General features: G+C 38.1%; 1 protein-coding gene across 2 annotated transcripts in view; it reads right to left on the reverse strand.

Moving 5' to 3' along the window:
• ANKRD17_1 (Ankyrin repeat domain-containing protein 17) overlaps nucleotides 1-1,198 on the reverse strand; it is a gene marked incomplete at its 3' end in the record, with an annotated part of 30,840 nt that extends 29,642 nt beyond the window's left edge. For both annotated transcript variants that reach the window (XM_051211521.1, XM_035731397.2), the window contains exons 1-3: nucleotides 564-1,198; nucleotides 209-384; nucleotides 1-175 (exon numbers count right to left, since the gene is read on the reverse strand). Coding sequence is in view for 1 of the 2 variants with exons in the window: in XM_035731397.2 (XP_035587031.1) it covers nucleotides 1-175; nucleotides 209-384; nucleotides 564-587 (375 nt within the window). The remainder of the gene's footprint in view (nucleotides 176-208; nucleotides 385-563) is intronic.
• Between the last annotated feature and the right edge of the window lie 19,077 nt (nucleotides 1,199-20,275).

Raw genomic sequence — 20,275 nt, forward strand, 5'->3', positions numbered from 1 at the left:
CCCATGTTTTAACAACATCTCCACAATCCGTACAGCATTCGAGGATATGGCACACGTCAGTGCAGTTTCTCCATCAGGTGCAACCTCGTTTACATCGCACTCGCCCGAAAGAATGAGAAGTTTAACAGCTTCATCGTCACCGTTGATACACGCAAGAATCAGCGACGAGGTCCGTCTGACAAATAAACCCTGGAAAATGTTAATTTACCCATCATCGTCGTTCATAGACAAAACAGCGACCTCTTTCCTGATTTCATTTAGTACTTCGGTATCTGATATTCTCCGGCCATCTTTAATCAACATGTTTTCAATCCCAGCAGCTTGAAGAAACTTTCTAAAGTTCAGCTGTGTTTCAGGACATAAATCCGGCATGGAATTCTCGAACTAAAAATAAGAATGTCGGAAAGGCGTGTTTAGATAGTATATGTAAGTGAATATTAACATTTCAAAGCTGGACGTTAAGGTGAATACTCAGGTTAACATGAGCATAATAAATTACTGGTGAGAATAGTGAAGATATGACATGATCAGTAGCCTAAAACCAGTACAAACAAGTCCCTAACCTTAAAGCTCTGAAAATCCCCCATTTTCAAGCATCCAACCTAACGAAGTAAGGTAACTACACACCGAATCACTTCCAGTCGAATGTACCACGGTGTAGTTAAAATGAACCTGTGTGCTCACCATTACCATGTGCTTTGGTAGTCATTGAGAATATACTCTTTGTAGGCTTGACTATATAATTATTTATAAAAATGATTTATATTGGTATTGCATATTTTCATAATCCCAGTAACTCAAGAGATGTATGTTGCGATCAACTGTTCAATAAGGCATAATTGTCAGAAATGATAGGTGAACTACGAACCGTTTGAAGGATAAGTATGAACGGAAGTCCACTGCAGTGGTAGGAAACAGCTTCAGTGTCAAAATCACCCAGGATTTGTTGTTTTGAAAACTGGCATTTGTAGTCTCAAAGATTTAGGAGTTAGACTAGATGTTCGACGAAAAGGACTAGAGGTATCTTTAATAAATCCATCAATATGTAGCTGAAAATGAAATCCAAAGGAAAGATTACAAGATCACAAACAAATGAAGTATGAGTATTTCATGACCTATTAAAGGTATTTACAATAAATCAGGAGGGTTATTACACCATAACTCAAAAACACGCAAGAAATAAAAACGACATGCACGAATCGCACTACTGTACCTAGAATACGTCTTCTCGTGATAACGCAATGGGAGTATTACTCATGGCAATCATCACGACGGAGACTTGAAATTAAGTTCATTGAAATTTCACAGGTTGAAATCATGAGTCAGTTGGAGCTAGACCACCATTGAAAACCTGGAAGCACTGGACGGCCGTTTCGTCCTGGTATGGGACTCCTCAGCAGTGCGCATCCACGATCCCGCACCACGCGGGGCTCGAACCCAGGACCTACTGGTTTCGCGCGCGAGCACTTAACCACTAGACCACTGAGCCGGCATCCAACGGTGTTAATGTCTAACTTCAACCAATCCACGAAGTTGCGCCACCGTACACCATTGTCTTGAGTGAGTTGTTATCTCACAACAGACCGGTTGAACTCCACTGGTAACGGCTTCTCACTAGAACTCCAGGAGTTTTTCTTGAAGTCAGTCACTGCTGAGGAGTCCCATACCAGGACGAAACGGCCGTCCAGTGCTTCCAGGTTTTCCATGGTGGTCTAGCTTCAACTGACTCATGATTTCAATCTGTGAAAATTTCTAAAACTCTCCACAAAACCCATTCTGATAAGTTTATTGAGTTATTTAAGAAAATGGGAACGATAATAGTCTTTCGGATTTGAACAGAGTACAAGGACCAAAGATGTTAAAGAATTTATGAGAATTCTGGTCTGCAGCCTATGCTCCATGGGGAGTAACAGGCGTAAGTAAGTAAGTAAACAGTTCTGTATGTCCTCGGCATTGATGCCGATCTAATCAGTTTTACTAGACATGCCCTAGCTGAAGGCATCCGGTCATGCATCTGCACCAGATCACGAGTGAGTGTGTGGTGTTACGCATCTCTTACAACTGCTAGCCAGCTTAGATCAAACGCTTCTCGACATATCGGTAGCTTTCTAAATATATCATCAATCTCTTTCACTTATGATTTCTGAGCCCGAGTTGATCCGGTACACAAACAATAGACTGTTAGTCTATTCCATGTTGTGACATTATATAACATCTTTCAGTCATTTCTTTTGCATGTAACGACATTATTTTAATGTTTTCGGAAATTTTTCTCGCCGGTTTATATATATTGTCTTCATTATGACGGAGCAGGTACCTAAGTTGTTTAGGATTAAGACTATTCCACCTCACGTTTTTTAACTCATGCCATTCTGGCCCAATAGTATCAAAGCCTGGCTCAGCTACGCAAAAGTTTATTTCGACGAACACAGCGTGGCCAACACATATGCACAATTCCTTGTAGCAGTCAAGGCACTGCCGTGTGATTTTAACGGGTACGTCACACCCAGTGTGTTTAATAGTGACGTTTCTGAACCTAAAGACATTTTGAAGAAGGTTATTCTCAAACATGGAGGACTGACCGATCGACAAAGTTTGGACCAACTTTCTCACAACATTCAGCTTCAGCATGGCTCAGCAACAGAAGCGTTACCACGTATGCGTGAGTTCACTGATCAACCGACCCTTAATGAGGTCTGTTTAGGCAGCTCTTCTTGTCTAGGCTTCCCCAAACGGTGCAGAAAGTCCTTGTCTCATTCCAAAACAACGTCGTAGATTAACTGGCTGCATCTACCGACCGGATTATGGAGACCATCAGACCATCACCAGACATTTATGCCTAGTCTTTTTAAACTAATGTTGAGAATTTCTTATTCTCTGAAAACAACCAACGTTATTTAGCTCAAGAGTAAAAAATAAAAAGGACCAAAAGTACTTAAATAATTGCAAATATTGATGATGAATCTTGCCCGTTTTTATCGGTTTGGGATGTATTTGTAGTTCTAAAAATCTGAACTTGGTGTGTTAGTAACTTTGATCTTAAACCCTCTAGTTTCTATCACACTACAGTTTACCACTTGTGAAATTTCTCCCTGAAAACAAGAAATTGGAGGTCCGTTGTGTAAACTGCCACAGTGACATTTGAACCAACATTTTTGGGTAGATATCTCACATATAACGAACAGAATCACGGTTCATAGATTGGAATTCGGCTTACTTGTTGATTGAGCCACATTTCGTGAGTTTATCAATTGACTGTACTTCAATAACGGATGTGAAGGTTATGAAGACTGTATATGACCTAATGGCAGCCTAATACAAAAAGTTAAACGAAAACTTAATGCCTAACTTCAAATAAAACAATGTACAGCGAAGAGGGAAACTGAATGATACAGTTAAGTAAACGCAGAAAACTAACGCTTAAAAATGGTATAATATGGAAAAGTTTAGCACATATCATTGTTTGCCTCTACACACTGCCATCCAGTAATTTCAGATATGTCCACAACTAACCAATCAAATCGTTGTTTAAGCGCTCACCACGCCAATCTGGTCGTGTGTCTCTAGACTATCCCTGTTGTATGGATATTATTATCCCATTGTATTGATGTGACTCAGTTTTTGTTCATTTCGGTAAAACATGCAACACTAGTTGGTATGTTTGTACGTTCCACTTAATGACAATCTAATTGTTTTTACGTTTAGAAACAGATAAAGTTCAAAGCCAAGTTGTCCTTGTTCTGACTATAGCTTTCACATGGACTCTGGGGTCACCAATATCGCGTTTTTAGTTCTAGTAGTATATATATGTAGGGCAAATTAAATCCCACATTTTACTCGGTTAACCGCAGAAAAATAATGGCCATTCCGTTGACCAATATCTGTTTCTTAACAGATGGAATAGAACGCGATCAAGCGAAAATGGTCATCAATATTATCGGTGAGAAAGGAACACTGACGGTATCTGGTTTATTGCTACTTTGTTTTGATTTCCGAGAAAATAAACCAAATCAGGTTGAGCTGTATGTGTCCAGTGTTAATATTGTCTACACTTATTTTGTGACGTTGCTATGTGTGTAATATTATACATTGAGAGAGTTTAGAAAAATGAGCTGACGCATTCACACACTTGTGTTTGTGAACCTTGCAACACTATGAGAACAAAAGGAGTGTCAGTAAAACCCGACATCATACACAACAAACACTACATCAAAATATTCCTTCTAAAGATCAAACATGACTTTGATCACAGTGATGTAGTCAAATATCTATTAAAATATTCGGAAAACCGTTATCTTAGCAACAGTCGACGATCAAACCATGCTCTGTCATTTTTAAAACTACATATAATCATATTTGACGAAGAATTGAATTTCACACTTGCATTCTATTCCTTATATCGTATTTGGGTGCTATAACCTACGTAATTTATGAATTTACAGGATATATTCAGACCTCTACCGAATATTAAGAGAAATATATAATGGTGCATGGTAAAGCACTATACTCACTATTTTATATAATATCTTTTAAATTGTGTTTCGATGCTATAACTCATTTTATTTGCAAACTTACCTGTACAATTCGGTGAGTCTCTCATGGTTGTTGGTCAGTATTTTTATCCAAAAAGCTGTTTCATATGTTTGGTCATAAAGCATCATGATAATCTTAGATGGTAATGATCTTTTAAACTACTTTTCTCTGCACCCCGTACTCACTTTGGTTGTTTGATAGTGATTATCGACAGTTCGAAATTACTTTATTATAGAAGGCTATTTTTCCGTGTAATATATATGTTAAAATGTGCACAATGTACACCTTTATGTTCCGTTTTGCCTCTACGCATATACTGACACACATACTACATCTCTACTACTATCTTACTGTCATTTTCTCCTCTTGTTTTTGAAACCTTCACTAATTCTCACGATCCATTCACTCTTGGTTGAAACATAGGTTTTGATTTCTTGATTAACTTGAGCCCTCTGCATTTTACCCATTTCTATTTCCTACATTTTGTTCAATCCATCTTCAGTTTTTCACTTTCGTATCGTCCCACAAATATAAAGGAAGTCCCCTGCTTCTAGGCGTACAGCCAAACGTAAGAAAACGAAGTAATCTGACACCAAAAGCGACACGATTTCCGTAGTTTCAACGAGACGACCTACTCCATTCATCCGGAATCAGACAAGCCTATATTAGTCTCCATCCCAGACATGTTGAAGACTTTATTGGTAAACAGTGATGACAATCACAACTACAACCATATGGATGGTATAAGAAAGTGTCAGGTTGACATGAAAATTCTCAATCTGCTTAAGTATATCATCAACGCCTATGTCACAGTGACTCCAGATCGAATGAAGGATATAAATAATTTCCTAGATCATTTTGCTTCAGAGATATTTGAAAGAATAAGATCTATCAGCACAATTGTGTTTAATATACCGGACACATACCCTTAAAAATATTAAACCTAGTCTGCTTAGAGCCAGCAATATGACACATGTACCATGTGTGTGCACAAGATTAAAATGAAGTCACCTTAGTATGTACTAACCCAGTTCGCTCAAATTTGACTTCTCTGTAGACGCCAGCGAGTTTCCAACTTTCTCCAATTCGATGAGAAAAAAACAGATATTCAAGGATATTAAAATTCTTGCAGATGGAATTCCATGCCAACGGAAAGCAGGGAGAGCTGGTTATAGACCACCAGCGTCAAACTTACAAACGCATCATAATCCTAATGGTCATAAAACTGAGTCCGATTGTAAGACGACATCTAACTTTATAAATAGGCCACCACTATTAAACTCTCCTGAATCTCTCAAAGTTCAAAATGAAGAAGGTAATCCCGACGTTGATGGTACCCTTCCTCCTCAGATTGTTGATTTAGATCTAACTCTCAGTAGTTGTGCTAGTGACGAATGGGATAACACAGTTCAAATTCCTGTCAGTGCAACACCCAGTTACAGTAAATGTGCAGCGGATAACAGGAAAACTGGTCATAACATTTATATAACCGACCACCCACAAGTATGTTTAACAACACTCGATTGTCCCCAAATTACGAAGGAGCCAAAAAAACACAAACCTCGTAAATAAACGTCTGGAAAGTTTTACCATACGTCAGGTATAAAGACTAATCTGAATTGTAAATTGCCACTTGGTCACACACACAGATCTGATAACCTTCTTGGTCTGGCTCCCGATACGTACACTATGCATTCCTCTTTTTTTATACTTAATAACAATGAGAAGACGTTTTTGTAATTCTGCATGCTTTTCTGCCGACAACGGTAAATATATTGCAAATGATGACAAATTTGTCGAATCTACTTCCCCTCGCAACACAACGCTTACCTTAGACAATCCTATGAGCATCCATGGAACTACCAATTGTGATTTATACTCTAGCCTGCTTCACCATGATACCTCTCAGTTTCTTATTTATTCGTTCGGTGCCTGCTCTCTGTCCAACAAAAGTACTAGTCTTAAAACCCTTTTATTCCTTGTAAATCTAACCATTGTACTTATTACGGAAACGTGGTGCGAATCATCGACGACCGATCACTCCTTGCATGCAGATAATCATGTTCTCTTTCGAACCAATTGATATCATGGGATAGGAGGCGGTACAATTATCTACGTCCGTTCGGATAAATCTCTTGATGCTACAGACAACTGCCCTTGGGTTACCGTAAACTGTAAATTACAACATTTTCTAATTATGGGATGCATATACAGACCACCTGATGCGGATATAAACTTTGGTAGATTACTAGCAAACATATTTTTCATTGATTCGCATCAACAGCATACGTTTAAAATCATCGGAGGTGACTTTAATCTGCCAAACATTACTTGGGGTTCAACTTCGGTACCAGGTCGATAAAACTAGTTGGAAAATTTAAACTTTGCGAATGGGTCCATCAAGTTCGAAAACCAACTAGGAGGAATAATATACTTGATTTATTATTTACAATCAACATAGACTCTATCACAGTGCACATTAGTCATGAGTTTTTTATGGGTGATCATAGAGTTGTATTGAGTATAATTTGTGGTGGCACTGGGTGCTAACCACACACACATGGTCGCTCTGTACAACTCGCTGTTACTTCTATTAAATGTATTGTTATATCTCCAGCCAGAGTGTGTTCCCCATCATATATCGGTAATTGTTACGATACGATGAGTCAGTGCAGACGATGATGTGAACTCCACGTAAGATCTTATAGATTAAGCAGTTACGTCATGACAAATATAAAACTGTAGGATTAGGCCTATTATTAGAGTAGTGTTAATATCATAGTAGACCATAATTCTACATTGGTAGACCCGACTAAAGAGACGAAACCTATTATTATTCCTCAGTTTCACCTTAACTTTCTCGACCGGTTTTTACTCAAGTTAAAGCAGATTCTAATTATCCTCTAATTAATGCTCATGTGTATTATCGTATTGCAAGATCGATTACTACTCATAACATACTAACTCAATCGATATCGATAACTGGTCATCTATATTAATTAAATTTCATCTTTTATTAACAAGCTCTAATAGCATTTACATGCTTCAGCGAAATAAACTTGTTTAAACATTAAGCTCTAGCAAATATGACCAATAAATAACCTAAATATACACTGACTTACGACGTAAGCAATGAATTAACAGTTATCTGGATCTAATTGTTTCTTCACTTGCGCCTCATTCTGTTGTAAGCTATGCACTATCCTGAAATGCATTTTCTTCCGACCACTGCCTGCCTAATTTTCAATTGCTGAGTCCGAAGGCCAAACAGAGGATACGAATGCCAGAAACTTGCTGTGAGTTTGAACCCTAAATTTCCTGCAATTTTAGATCTTGCTTAGACTATTCATCAGGCAATGCTACTTATTTGGCTTCAATTAATCTTGGACTTATACAAATCCAGTCTTCAATGCAAGGTTGATCCAAGAATTTAATCAATAGTACCTAGTATATAATCCAGATTCGAACTACTGTCTACTTCAAATTTTCATTACTTCGAAGCAAAAATAACCCAGGCGAGTTTTACATTTTTCCCTTTTCTGGTTAGTTTACTATGCGTGTAGCACTTCTTAACTTACATAGATTTTTTCCCTTGGACTGGTTGTATATATTTTATACGAACCACTCTCAAGACGTTTTGGTAGAAATATTTAATACTTTTATACTACAACACACTATTAAGAGAAAGCATGTTGTTTAAAGACATTTCTTAGTTACAGTTGCTTTTGGAACATATTAGTAAATATCACTAGGCTAAATGCAGGATCTTCTTATGGAAAGTTTGTAACACGTCGTATTCCTGCCTAAAGTTCCATTAGTAGTCTCAGCTTCAAAATTACTTTTCTGCTCATTTTCACTATTGTTAAATTGTCATATACCCCAATAACCTGCGTGTTAACCTGGCCCGTACATGCGTTGCATTTTATCTCTATGTCTTTTAGATTTGAAATTCACCTTAATCGCCTTTAACATTTCTCAATAAACCCATCATAGTCTTTATCGCTTTGTTTGGGTTTATGAATTGGTCTACCATATTAGTAACCTAAAAAGACGAACGTTGTTTAAATAATGAAGTTACACTAGTATAACTAAACTATCAGGAAGTTGTTGGACAAACAAACCTTTAAAGTCAAAACTCCGGAAACTACTACTAAAATTAACACTAGACGAATATTTTTTAATTGAAATTTATAATGTAATTCTTTACCGCTACAACCTTCTGTTATTTCAAACGCACACAAAACAACAATACCTATTTTCAACTGGCTACTCCTCAACCAACACTATAACTAATTAAACACAATGGTTCCATGATATCGTCATAAAGCATTGTCGCAACTTGACAATCACGTAATATGATTAATAAAATTGACGAAACTACTAACGAAATCGGTCAACAAATTGCCTTGTAATCATCATAAAATAGTGTTGTTTTCTCGATATCTTCATCCACAACAGATTATTACAATAGGTTTATCTATCGATTGTTCATTCAGTAAATATCTTAAAAACTTGTCAGCCTAATTGGAGGTTTAGCGACACAATCATGCATGCAAATAATCAGTATAAGCAGTCGAGCAAATTTCCTGCGAACTGAAAACACTGTCAAATTCACCCTAACACTGACTAAGGTTCAAGCCATTATGATAGACGTGAGTTGGGAGTGTACTCCCTTTGGTTACAACTTATGTTCTCCCTGACAATCACATGAGCATCACTCACTGTTAAGCATTCTGTAAAGGTTTATTTAGCCGAAGACATATTGCAGCACCACATCACCTATAATTGTGGCACATAGGCTTAGTTGATTTCAGCAACTTTGTTCAATATATCTCAATTAAATCGTAGTCTGCCTTATGCTTAACTGCATCCTTGCAACTAACTTGTATGCACTATCAGCCGGTAGCTATAAATATAAATAAATAGTCTGTGGCAAATCAGAACATTGAGTCTAGAGCATGTCTCTTACGAATACACTCATGTTTAACGAATTCAGTCATTCAGTCAACTACATCGTAGGACCAGGCACATATATGTATAGATATAGTACAGGAAGAAAGAATTAGTTCGTAGAAAGAAAGATATGAGGCGATTTTAATCTACTAGTTTAAGAAAAGACAGAGAGTGTATACACCGACGCCATTGTGATCTATTCTGAGCCATGTCACCAAGAGTCTCTAACCATTGGTTACGATAGTCACGCGGACCCCAACCAATTAGTCTGCATCTACCAACATGGTTCAGACCAGAAGTTAGTGACTTCAAAGACTGCTGCCACATTTTGGTTTGGCCTCCCCTAACTTTCTTCCAACCATCCCCTACACTATTCAGCATTGCGTGTCGTGGTAATCGGTGTTCGGGCATACGTAACATGTGGCCCACCCATCTCAGTCGATGAAGATTCACAACCTCATCAACTGATTTACCATCAATACCTGATACCCTGTATCTAACCTCACTATTACCTACCCGGTGTTCCCAGCAATATTTCTAAGGCATCTGTGATCAAATACTAGTAGTTTACGAGTATCTTCTACTCTTAATGGCCACGTTTCGCAGCCGTAAAGTAAAACGGAACGAACTGCTGCGCAGTATACTAGTCCCTTGATTGGTTGACGGATATCTCGCCTTCGCCATAGGTGACGTAAGTTGGCAAAAGCCAAACGAGCTTTTCGAATCCGTGCTGAGATTTCGTCAGACACCAGCCCATTAGGGCTGATCAGACTTCCAAGATAAGTGAAGTTGTCAACGCGTTCGACTACTTCACTACCTATCTTTAGTTCAGATGTTGACGCAGGTCAGTCCTGAAGCAACAGCTTTCATTTAGAGGAGGAGAAATGCATCCCAAACATTCTGGCATTGTTGATCTGTGCTATCAAAAGACTGCATTTTATCAGCGTCTTCACCAATCAGGTCTATATGATCTGCGTATTCTAAGTCGATAAGTGGACCTCCTGGAAGGAGATCAATACCCGAGAATTCAGTAGACGAGAATGTTATTCTCAGCAGTAGGTCTATGATGAAGTTAAACAAAAACGGAGAAAGTGGACAACCTTGGAGAAAATCACTTGAGGTTACCAAAGCAGATGACAGTTCGCCATAAGCCCTGACTCAACTGCTAATGTTCGAATAAAGAGCCTTCATAAGGTTTACGTACTTCTGAAGTACACCTTTGAATGACAGACACTGTCACAGAATCTCGTGGTCAACCGAGTCAAATGCTACTTTTAAATCAACAAGGACCACGATTGTTGGACACCGATAAGCATGCCTGTGTCCTAAAACCTGATGAGTGGTGAATATTTAGTCGATACAGCCACGACCAGGTCTGAAACCAGCTTGGTTCTCTCGTGTTTGCAGTTCACGAGTCTTAGTTAGGCGTCCGATAATTATCGAGGCTAATATTTTAGATACTATGTTAGTTAAACTAATCCCTCTATGGTTATCACAGGATGATTTTAACCCTCTCATATGTATTGGGACAATCAGTGATTGCAACCAGTCAGATGCGATTACGTCCAACTCCCAGATCTTGGCTAAAAAATTAGTCAACCTAATCGCCAAAATTGGACCACCATCCATAAAGACTTCTGGAGCCAATCCATCTGGACCATCTGCCCTTCCTCGTTTCAGATTAACTATTAGCCTTCTGAACTTCAGCTAGAGTTGGGGGACCTACTTCAATGTCCCATTCACACTGTCTGGGAATGGAGGGTAGTTGTAGAGTAGCTGAAAGCCAGTTGAACTGTTCTCTAAAATGTTCCGCCCATCGTTCTAAACGTCTGGACTGGGAGCAGATGAGAGTATCGTCTTTTTCCGAAACAATCTCACTTACACTTGACTTATTAGTTCCAGTTTCTTTTATTAGTCTGTAGAGCTGTCTTGTGTTCCCTATAGTCGTCGCCTTTTCCATCTCTTTTGCTTTCGTTGACCACCACTTCTCACGGTCGTTCCTTAGACTTTTTCTTAACCTAGATCTGATTTGTTTTCGCTCTTCATCATGTTCGGAACCAGATGGTACGAGTTTGCGAGGATCGATCAGTGCAATAGACCTTGAAGAAATCCGTTGGTTCTTTGTAACCCTGTGGTACTATCATTGGTTCTTCTTGATAATCTCATGGGCATCACTCACTGTTTATCGTGTATAGATTTATTTAACCGGAAGCACCGTGCAACACCACAACACCTAGGTTTAAGGCACATAGGTTTGATCGGTTTCAACAATTCTTACTCACCATATTTGTAAATAACTTGTATGTATAACTTGTATGCATCATCAGCCGGTGAATATGAATATAAATAACACTGAGTCTAGAGCTTGTCTCTTACAAATGTACTCATGTTTAATGAATCGCTCTTAACTATCTGTCCAAAATTCACATAGTTATCACTTTGCATGTATTAAAATTTATTTGCATAAACATTCATATGTATTAGTAATATTACTAAATTCTATCACGGCCAAGTAAAAATGAAGTCGAGAAAACCTCCACGTAACTAAATAAACTGTATCGAACTAATTAGAACACTAGTTGGAATTCTTCTTCCCCATGTTAATACTTTTGTTCTATCAGTTAGTCTACTAATGCACATGCAATCGGAAATCAACTCATATGGATAGCTAACCGGCATAAACGTTATTTGACTTGATTTAGACTAAATGCGATACCAATATTAACATTTCTACAATATTAATTGCTTTTACTATTTCTAGAAACAAAATATGTACTACCCATAAGTTAGGCTATTTATTACCCAACAGCTATTACTACGCATCTTACGACGACTTATTAAAATATCTCTACACGGAATCATTTTAGTTTTATAATACCCGTTTTTAGTTCAAATAATCTTCATCCAGCATTAAATCCGACATGTTAAATTTATTACATGTATTTTCCGATCAGTTGCTGCTGCATTCTTCTTGGTTTGTCTTTCTACTTATCAATATCCGGAGGATTCTTATTCTTCTTGGTAACCTTCGGCGCGCAACAATCCCACTCAATTTGGTATCGAACCAACATCACGTTGATTTTCGTTGTAAAGTAGTGTAGTGGAATTAAGCCGTAACTACATAATCCTAAAAACTGAACACGGGACAATTGGGAAAGTTGATATTCAACATTTAGTTAGTTCGAATTGATCGGACGGTATGACTTGGCCTTTCAGGCGTAGTCTTGCTTATGTAACATTTTTATCCATATTAAATATATTGTTCGGCCTTCAGTCTAAATGTGTTCTTCATCATGTATTGATGATTGCTACAATACGATGAATCAGGGCAGAAAATGATGTGACCCCCACTTAAGATCTTATAGATTTGGCAGTTGCATCAGGACAAATCTACAATTTTAGGGTTAGGTCTATTAAGAAAGTAGTACTAATATTAAAGTAGACTATAATTCTACAAACCCACACAAGCGTACGGCAGAACTTTTTCGTTATCCGCTACTCAACTATGTGAAACAGATTCCCAGTGAACATCTGTTGCGGTGAAACTACAACCCGGTTCAGAAGTATCGATTATTTTCTTATCGAAATTGCATTGTGTCACCTATTAAATATTAATGAATTTAACAATGATTTCTACAAACGAGGTCCATCATCTATCTAACTGACTGATAATCAAAATATAGTCTTTAAAACTTTCTTCGTTTATTCTATTTTGTTTTCTTTTTATTCATCTCATTATCTGAAGTGCGCTGATGTTCATATTTATAATTATGACTGCTGTTATGTTATAACGTGAAAAATAAATGCTCCTGATTAAGGGTAGCGAATTATTGATCGGACCAAAGACGCGCAAACACGTAGAACGACCTAGGGTTCTGATTGGTCTCGCTTCCCTGTCTAGCCCAGCCAGTTGAGTCCAGAACACAAGTCTCAGCCTCGGATTTATGAATCATTATATTTCAAACATACTTTGTTTATATACCAGTCAAGCAGACCACAACGTACCACAGAATAGAAAATAACATTGTACAATATTGGCCAACAGGAAAATAACACGTTAAATAAATATTGACCAATAAGATGATACTATTTCATGTCCAAGGATAGCATTAGGCTTAACAGGATAATTTTTGGGATATTTTCCTGAATATCCCAACATATTATTATCATGATTGGTCCCTCGACAAACTGGATATACTTTTCGTCTCTTTCTTTCCTTCTAAACCTATTTTATTGCTAAACATCCGAAGTCTATAACTAAAAACAAAAAAAACTTATCCTATGTTACACTCACATAAATTAACTCAAATTCATTTTATATTCACTATATATATAACACAGAAATTCGTAATTGATTATCCTTTGCAGTTAATTGTAACTTTCACAGCATCATTCTTAACTATGATTGCACAAATGTTTATGCGGATATCCGGCTTCATTCTGTATACTATTACATAAATCTAAATGTATTCATCCGAGTGCACTAAAGGAATTTTTTATCATGTTTTATTTTATTTTCAATTGTTGAGGTCGTTATTCATTACACAATTGTTATTATCATGGTTTAACCCTTTCACTAGGTGTTCATTTCTTTTCTCACTCTTTTTTCCATCTAAATAAATATTATTCTTAAGATTACGAAGTTTAAGATTAGGACAACAACTTGTGCCACATTTAAATTAACTTCTCAGACACGTTCTATCTTCACTATGCATATACGACTCATACATATTGATATTTCGTTATCCTTTTCATTTAATTGAGACTTTCATACCATCACTCCAAACGATGACTGCACAAACATTTATTCTAGCGTCATATCTTACTACAATAATAAGTTATTTTTTCTTAACTATTTTCTATTTTTTATTTGCTAATTTGACTATACACACATAGTCATTTATTCTTATTCTGTGTTCGTAAGCACACCTATTAAACTATTTGCGTATTTCACGTCTCCTTTATTTCTATTCCCTTATTTTCTCCCTTTCCTTCTTTAAACTCAATTCAATATTCTTCTCAATTACACAGAACTTAATTTATTGTTATTCTATTATCATTGTTATCTTTTTTTCTCTTTTTCAAATATGACAAATATAATGCTAACATAATTAAAGCTTGTGTATTATTGCATTTTCGTAGACACCCGAATTGGTTTCTTCACAACGCTTATGTACCCACAAGATGTTTGCGAATGATAGTATGTAGGATAAATTAAATCCTACAAAGATCCGACCATTATATCACCAGAAATTATTATGTTGAGTGCAGTCAAATGTTTACGGCGAGGAGTCGAAAGACTGTTCAGATTCCGGAATTGACTCCACATGCAGAAACTCATGGTAATGACCAATTTAGAAGAAACTTCTATAGAATAGATCCCATTTTAGAACTGGAATCAGCTAAAGTACGTTTAGCTCAGACAGAAAGGAAAATTGAGATGGAGAGGTTATGTAAAAGGAGGAGGGAAAATTTTAGTCAAGTTATGGTTGATAAGGTGATGTCGTACGAGTCTACATCCGCCTCACATGCAGATGAGGTTTCTCCTGGGAAGAATTAGAAAAAAATGGTATCTAAATCTTTAGACCTACCAAAAAGAGAGATCATAAGTTTTGATGGTAATCCCATGAACTATCGGGGTTTCATACGGGATTTTGAAGACCGTTTCGATGAATGCGTTAAATCACGATCTAGGTTTGACTATTTGGTTCAGTATTGTGATGGTGAAGCTAAGGCTACTATTGTTTATTGTGCCTTGCTCGAACCAGAAGAAGACTATGGTGGGGCGTTAGAGCTACTCGAGGATGCGTTCGGTCAGAAGCACATCATAGCTCATGCATTTATTCCTAGGATGCAAAGCATTCCTGTTATTAAACAGACTGATTAGGATAGTTTACGAAGGCTGTCTAATGAGATGCATATTTGTGAGCAGATGAACTATATATCCGATCTGAATTCTCTAAATACTATCGATAATATATTTTTGAAACTCCCACTACGCTTATAAAGAGAACGGGTGAAAAGGACATATAAAATTTTTAAGACAGGTAGAGAGCCTTTGTCTAAGGACCTTTGTGAACTTGTGAAAGAGTAGTCATATATTGCTAATACAATATACAGAGTACTTGTTAATCGAGATCCTTCTGTTCGCAACCATATGCAGTCGGCTGTCGTCATTAAAAGAGACTATGATTCAGTTTATAAGGCGAGTGTCGTCCGCTAACACGAGTGCGTCTGATGTCACTCCACACGTAAGATCAAGCACGTTTTCTTGTTTATTATGTACTGGAAACCACCCCTTAGAACAATATGAAAGGTTTAAAGATAAGGACATTAACGAAAGGACAGAGTCTGCATTGCAGAAGTCGTGCGGTGTCCGTCTGAAGGCGAACCACACAGCGAGAAACCGTAGAGTACCGAGGTCATGTGACGGTAATATTAATGTCCACATTAAGCATCAGAACCGACAAACGTAAATATGTGGAAGATCTAGCAACGACGGCGGAAAAGGCTGCAAGAGAAGGAAACATGAGACAATTGTATGACACGACAAAGAAACTCTCTGGAAATCGCCGCAAACCAGAACGACCAATGAAAAGCAAGGAAGGCAAGGTAATCACCAACATTGAAGAGCAACAAAACAGGTGGGTAGAACACTTCAAAGAACTCTTGAATCGACCAGCTCCACTGAACCCACCCAACATCGAAGCTGCACCCACGGACCTCCCAATCAATGTTGGCCCACCAACAATTGAAGAAATCAGCATGGCCATCAGACAAATCAAGAGTGGCAAAGCAGCAGGACCAGAAAACATTTCAGCAGAGGCACTAAAAGCAGACGTAGCGGCAACTGCAAGGATACTCCACATTCTCTTCAATAAGATTTGGGATGAGGAACAAGTACCAAAAGACTGGACAGAAGGACTCCTGATCAAAATACCGAAGAAAGGCGATCTCAGAAAGTGTGATAACTACAGGGGCATCACTCTTCTCTCAATACCGGGAAAAGTCTTCAACAGGGTATTGTTAAACAGGATGAAGGACTGCGTAGACGCCCAACTTCGTGACCAACAGGCAGGATTCCGTAAGGATAGATCGTGTACAGACCAAATCGCAACTCTACGGATCATTGTGGAACAATCAATTGAATGGAATTCATCACTCTACATCAACTTCATTGACTACGAAAAGGCATTTGATAGCGTGGACAGAACAACACTATGGAAACTTCTTCGACACTACGGCGTGCCTCAGAAGATAGTCAATATCATACAGAACTCATATGATGGATTACACTGCAAAATCGTGCATGGAGGACAGTTGACAAAGTCGTTCAAAGTGAAGACCGGTGTTAGGCAAGGTTACTTACTCTCACCCTTTCTCTTTCTCCTGGTGATCGACTGGATCATGAAGACGTCAACGTCTGAAGGAAAGCGCGGGATACAATGGACATCTAAGATGCAGTTGGATGATCTAGACTTCGCAGACGATCTGGCCCTTCTATCCCAAACGCAACAACAGATGCAGGAGAAGACAAACAGTGTGGTAGCAGCCTCAGCAGCAATAGGTCTCAATATACACAAAGGGAAAAGCATGATTCTCCGATACAACACAGAATGCACCAATCCAATCACAATTGACGGAGAAGATTTGAAAGATGTAAAAACCTTTACGTATTTGGGCAGCATCATTGATGAACAGGGTGGATCTGATGCAGATGTGAAGGCGCAGATCGGCAAAGCAAGAGCAGCATATTTACAACTGAGGAACATCTGGAACTCAAAGCAACTGTCAACCAACACCAAGGTCAGGATTTTCAATACAAATGTCAAGACAGTTCTACTGTATGGGGCAGAAACCTGGAGAACTACAAAAGCCATCATCCAGAAAATACAGGTGTTTACTAACAATTGTCTACGCAAAATACTTCAGATCCATTGGCCGGACACTATTAGCAACAACGTACTGTGGGAGAGAACAAACCAGATCCCAGCGGAGGAAGAAATCAGGAAGAAGCGCTGAAAGTGGATAGGACACACATTGAGGAGAGCACCCAACTGCGTCACAAGACAAGCCATCACATGGAATCCTGAAGGTCAAAGGAGAAGAGGAAGATCAAAGAACACATTACGCCGAGAAATGGAAATAGACATGAGAAAAATGAACAAGAATTGGATGGAACTAGAAAAGAAGGCCCAGGACAGAGTGGGTTGGAGAATGCTGGTCAGCGGCCTATGCTCCATTTGGAGTAACAGGCGTAAGTAAGTAAGTACATTAATATTCAACTCTGTACGAACGAAAGTGCTAAGCGTGTACGGAGACAGGTAGCCGAAAAGAAAATTGTTGGCGCTAAACCCAAGGTTGTTTAACCGAAAACTAAAGTGCTCTCTGCTGTTAAACACAAATCAGCTCCAAAAAAGATTAAGGAAAGCTCACTAAATTGAAAGCCGAGTCACCGAAGGAGCCAAAGCCTACTGTAACGAAGAAGTCGGTAACTATGACCTTGATGAAATAGGCAGCGCCCCTTCATCGTGGTATTGTACACGGTATTGCGAAAGGCACCTTTATACAAGTTGGGAATAAGAGTAAGGGTGCATCTGGTAGCCTTAAAGGAGCTAATGCTAGTCTTAGATAGATTATGTGTTGTTGGGACCAGAATAAGATAGCAAACGCCTTTTTAGAAAGAGTTTGTGAATGGTGCTTTCACCTTCCTAGAGCTGGTTATCCAGGCTGAGTATGGGAGCACATCATAAAGCCGAAAAGAAGAATTTTACGGACACTACTGTTTCAGAAGGTATTGACGAATGAGCCTTTGCAGGCGTTTTTAATAGAGGCCACTCGTATAGCTAGTTAATGACTGTGATAATCTGGATGTACTTCCGCAAAATAAGTTATTGTTAGTTCATAGAAGTTTATTATTCGACGAAGCACAGATAAGAAAACGTGTTTACAACAGAAGATGGAAGGAAGAGCAACAACTAGACAACATTCTGAAACAGAAGGCTACAGGAGTACCTATCAACTATTCAGGCGAGATCCAAGTGGTTGGACATGAGAAGAAATCTACAACTAGGAGATTTGGTGTTAGTAGGCAATACTAGTTCAAAGAAAAATCTGTGGCCGTAAGCTATAGTTTGACAGGTCAGTTGTGATCCGGATGGACGAGTCAGTACAATTTGACCGAAGACAGCGTCCGAAGAGATCAGCCGATCATATGGAGGCGATGGCAGTGAAGCATGAACGTAGTGTCCCTTTGCGAAGAATGTTAGTTATGTCCACAACTAACCAATCAAATCGTTGTTTAAGCGCTCACCACGCCAATCTGGTCGTGTGTCTCTAGACTATCCCTGTTGTATGGATATTATTATCCCATTGTATTGATGTGACTCAGTTTTTGTTCATTTCGGTAAAACATGCAACACTAGTTGGTATGTTTGTACGTTCCACTTAATGACAATCTAATTGTTTTTACGTTTAGAAACAGATAAAGTTCAAAGCCAAGTTGTCCTTGTTCTGACTATAGCTTTCACATGGACTCTGGGGTCACCAATATCGCGTTTTTAGTTCTAGTAGTATATATATGTAGGGCAAATTAAATCCCACATTTTACTCGGTTAACCGCAGAAAAATAATGGCCATTCCGTTGACCAATATCTGTTTCTTAACAGATGGAATAGAACGCGATCAAGCGAAAATGGTCATCAATATTATCGGTGAGAAAGGAACACTGACGGTATCTGGTTTATTGCTACTTTGTTTTGATTTCCGAGAAAATAAACCAAATCAGGTTGAGCTGTATGTGTCCAGTGTTAATATTGTCTACACTTATTTTGTGACGTTGCTATGTGTGTAATATTATACATTGAGAGAGTTTAGAAAAATGAGCTGACGCATTCACACACTTGTGTTTGTGAACCTTGCAACACTATGAGAACAAAAGGAGTGTCAGTAAAACCCGACATCATACACAACAAACACTACATCAAAATATTCCTTCTAAAGATCAAACATGACTTTGATCACAGTGATGTAGTCAAATATCTATTAAAATATTCGGAAAACCGTTATATTAGCAACAACAATATTCACCTTTCTTAATATTCACTGCTGTTACTTTTAAATGTCATGTTGGAATACTCTGAGATTTAAAAACATGTTTGTGAACACCTCAAATTTTGCCATTCCTTCAATATTAACTTTGTGTTCTTTCATTTATTTGTAACCTGCTGTTAAATTCAGAATTTCTCGAATTTTGGCGGATCCGTGCCACTAGTGCTCGTAGCCACTCTCCTATTGGTTCAAATACATCAAAATACGATGATGGTCAAGAACCGTCCTATAATAATGTGACAAACAATCAATTGGATGAGGAATAAAAATGAACGTAAACATTTAACCAAATCTCTCTGGAAAATTCACTTTCAATGGGTACAAATGTCTGGTTAAGCCTAGCTGTTACAACAGGAAGAATATTCCTACCAATCAAGGAATGATATCCTACACAAAGAAAAGGTATAGGTTGGTTTTCTTTCCTCCAATGATGGGCGATCGGCCATAAAATGATAATTATACATGAAATACCACCAGTTACAGGTTATCACTTGTATAAGTTACCAAAACAAGCAAGGAATGCGCTTCAATATCTGTAATAGAAAGAGGAGACCGTTAGTTTACGCTGTCATAACGAAAGCACAGTAATCTAATTTAATTAGCCCCAAAAAGTAGTGATAAACAAAACAAAAGTGAAACAGTTATTGAAAACTCGGCGACACCGATGATTAAGTTGATT

This window comes from Schistosoma haematobium, chromosome ZW (assembly GCF_000699445.3).
Source record: "Schistosoma haematobium chromosome ZW, whole genome shotgun sequence".
Lineage (NCBI taxonomy): Eukaryota > Metazoa > Platyhelminthes > Trematoda > Strigeidida > Schistosomatidae > Schistosoma > Schistosoma haematobium.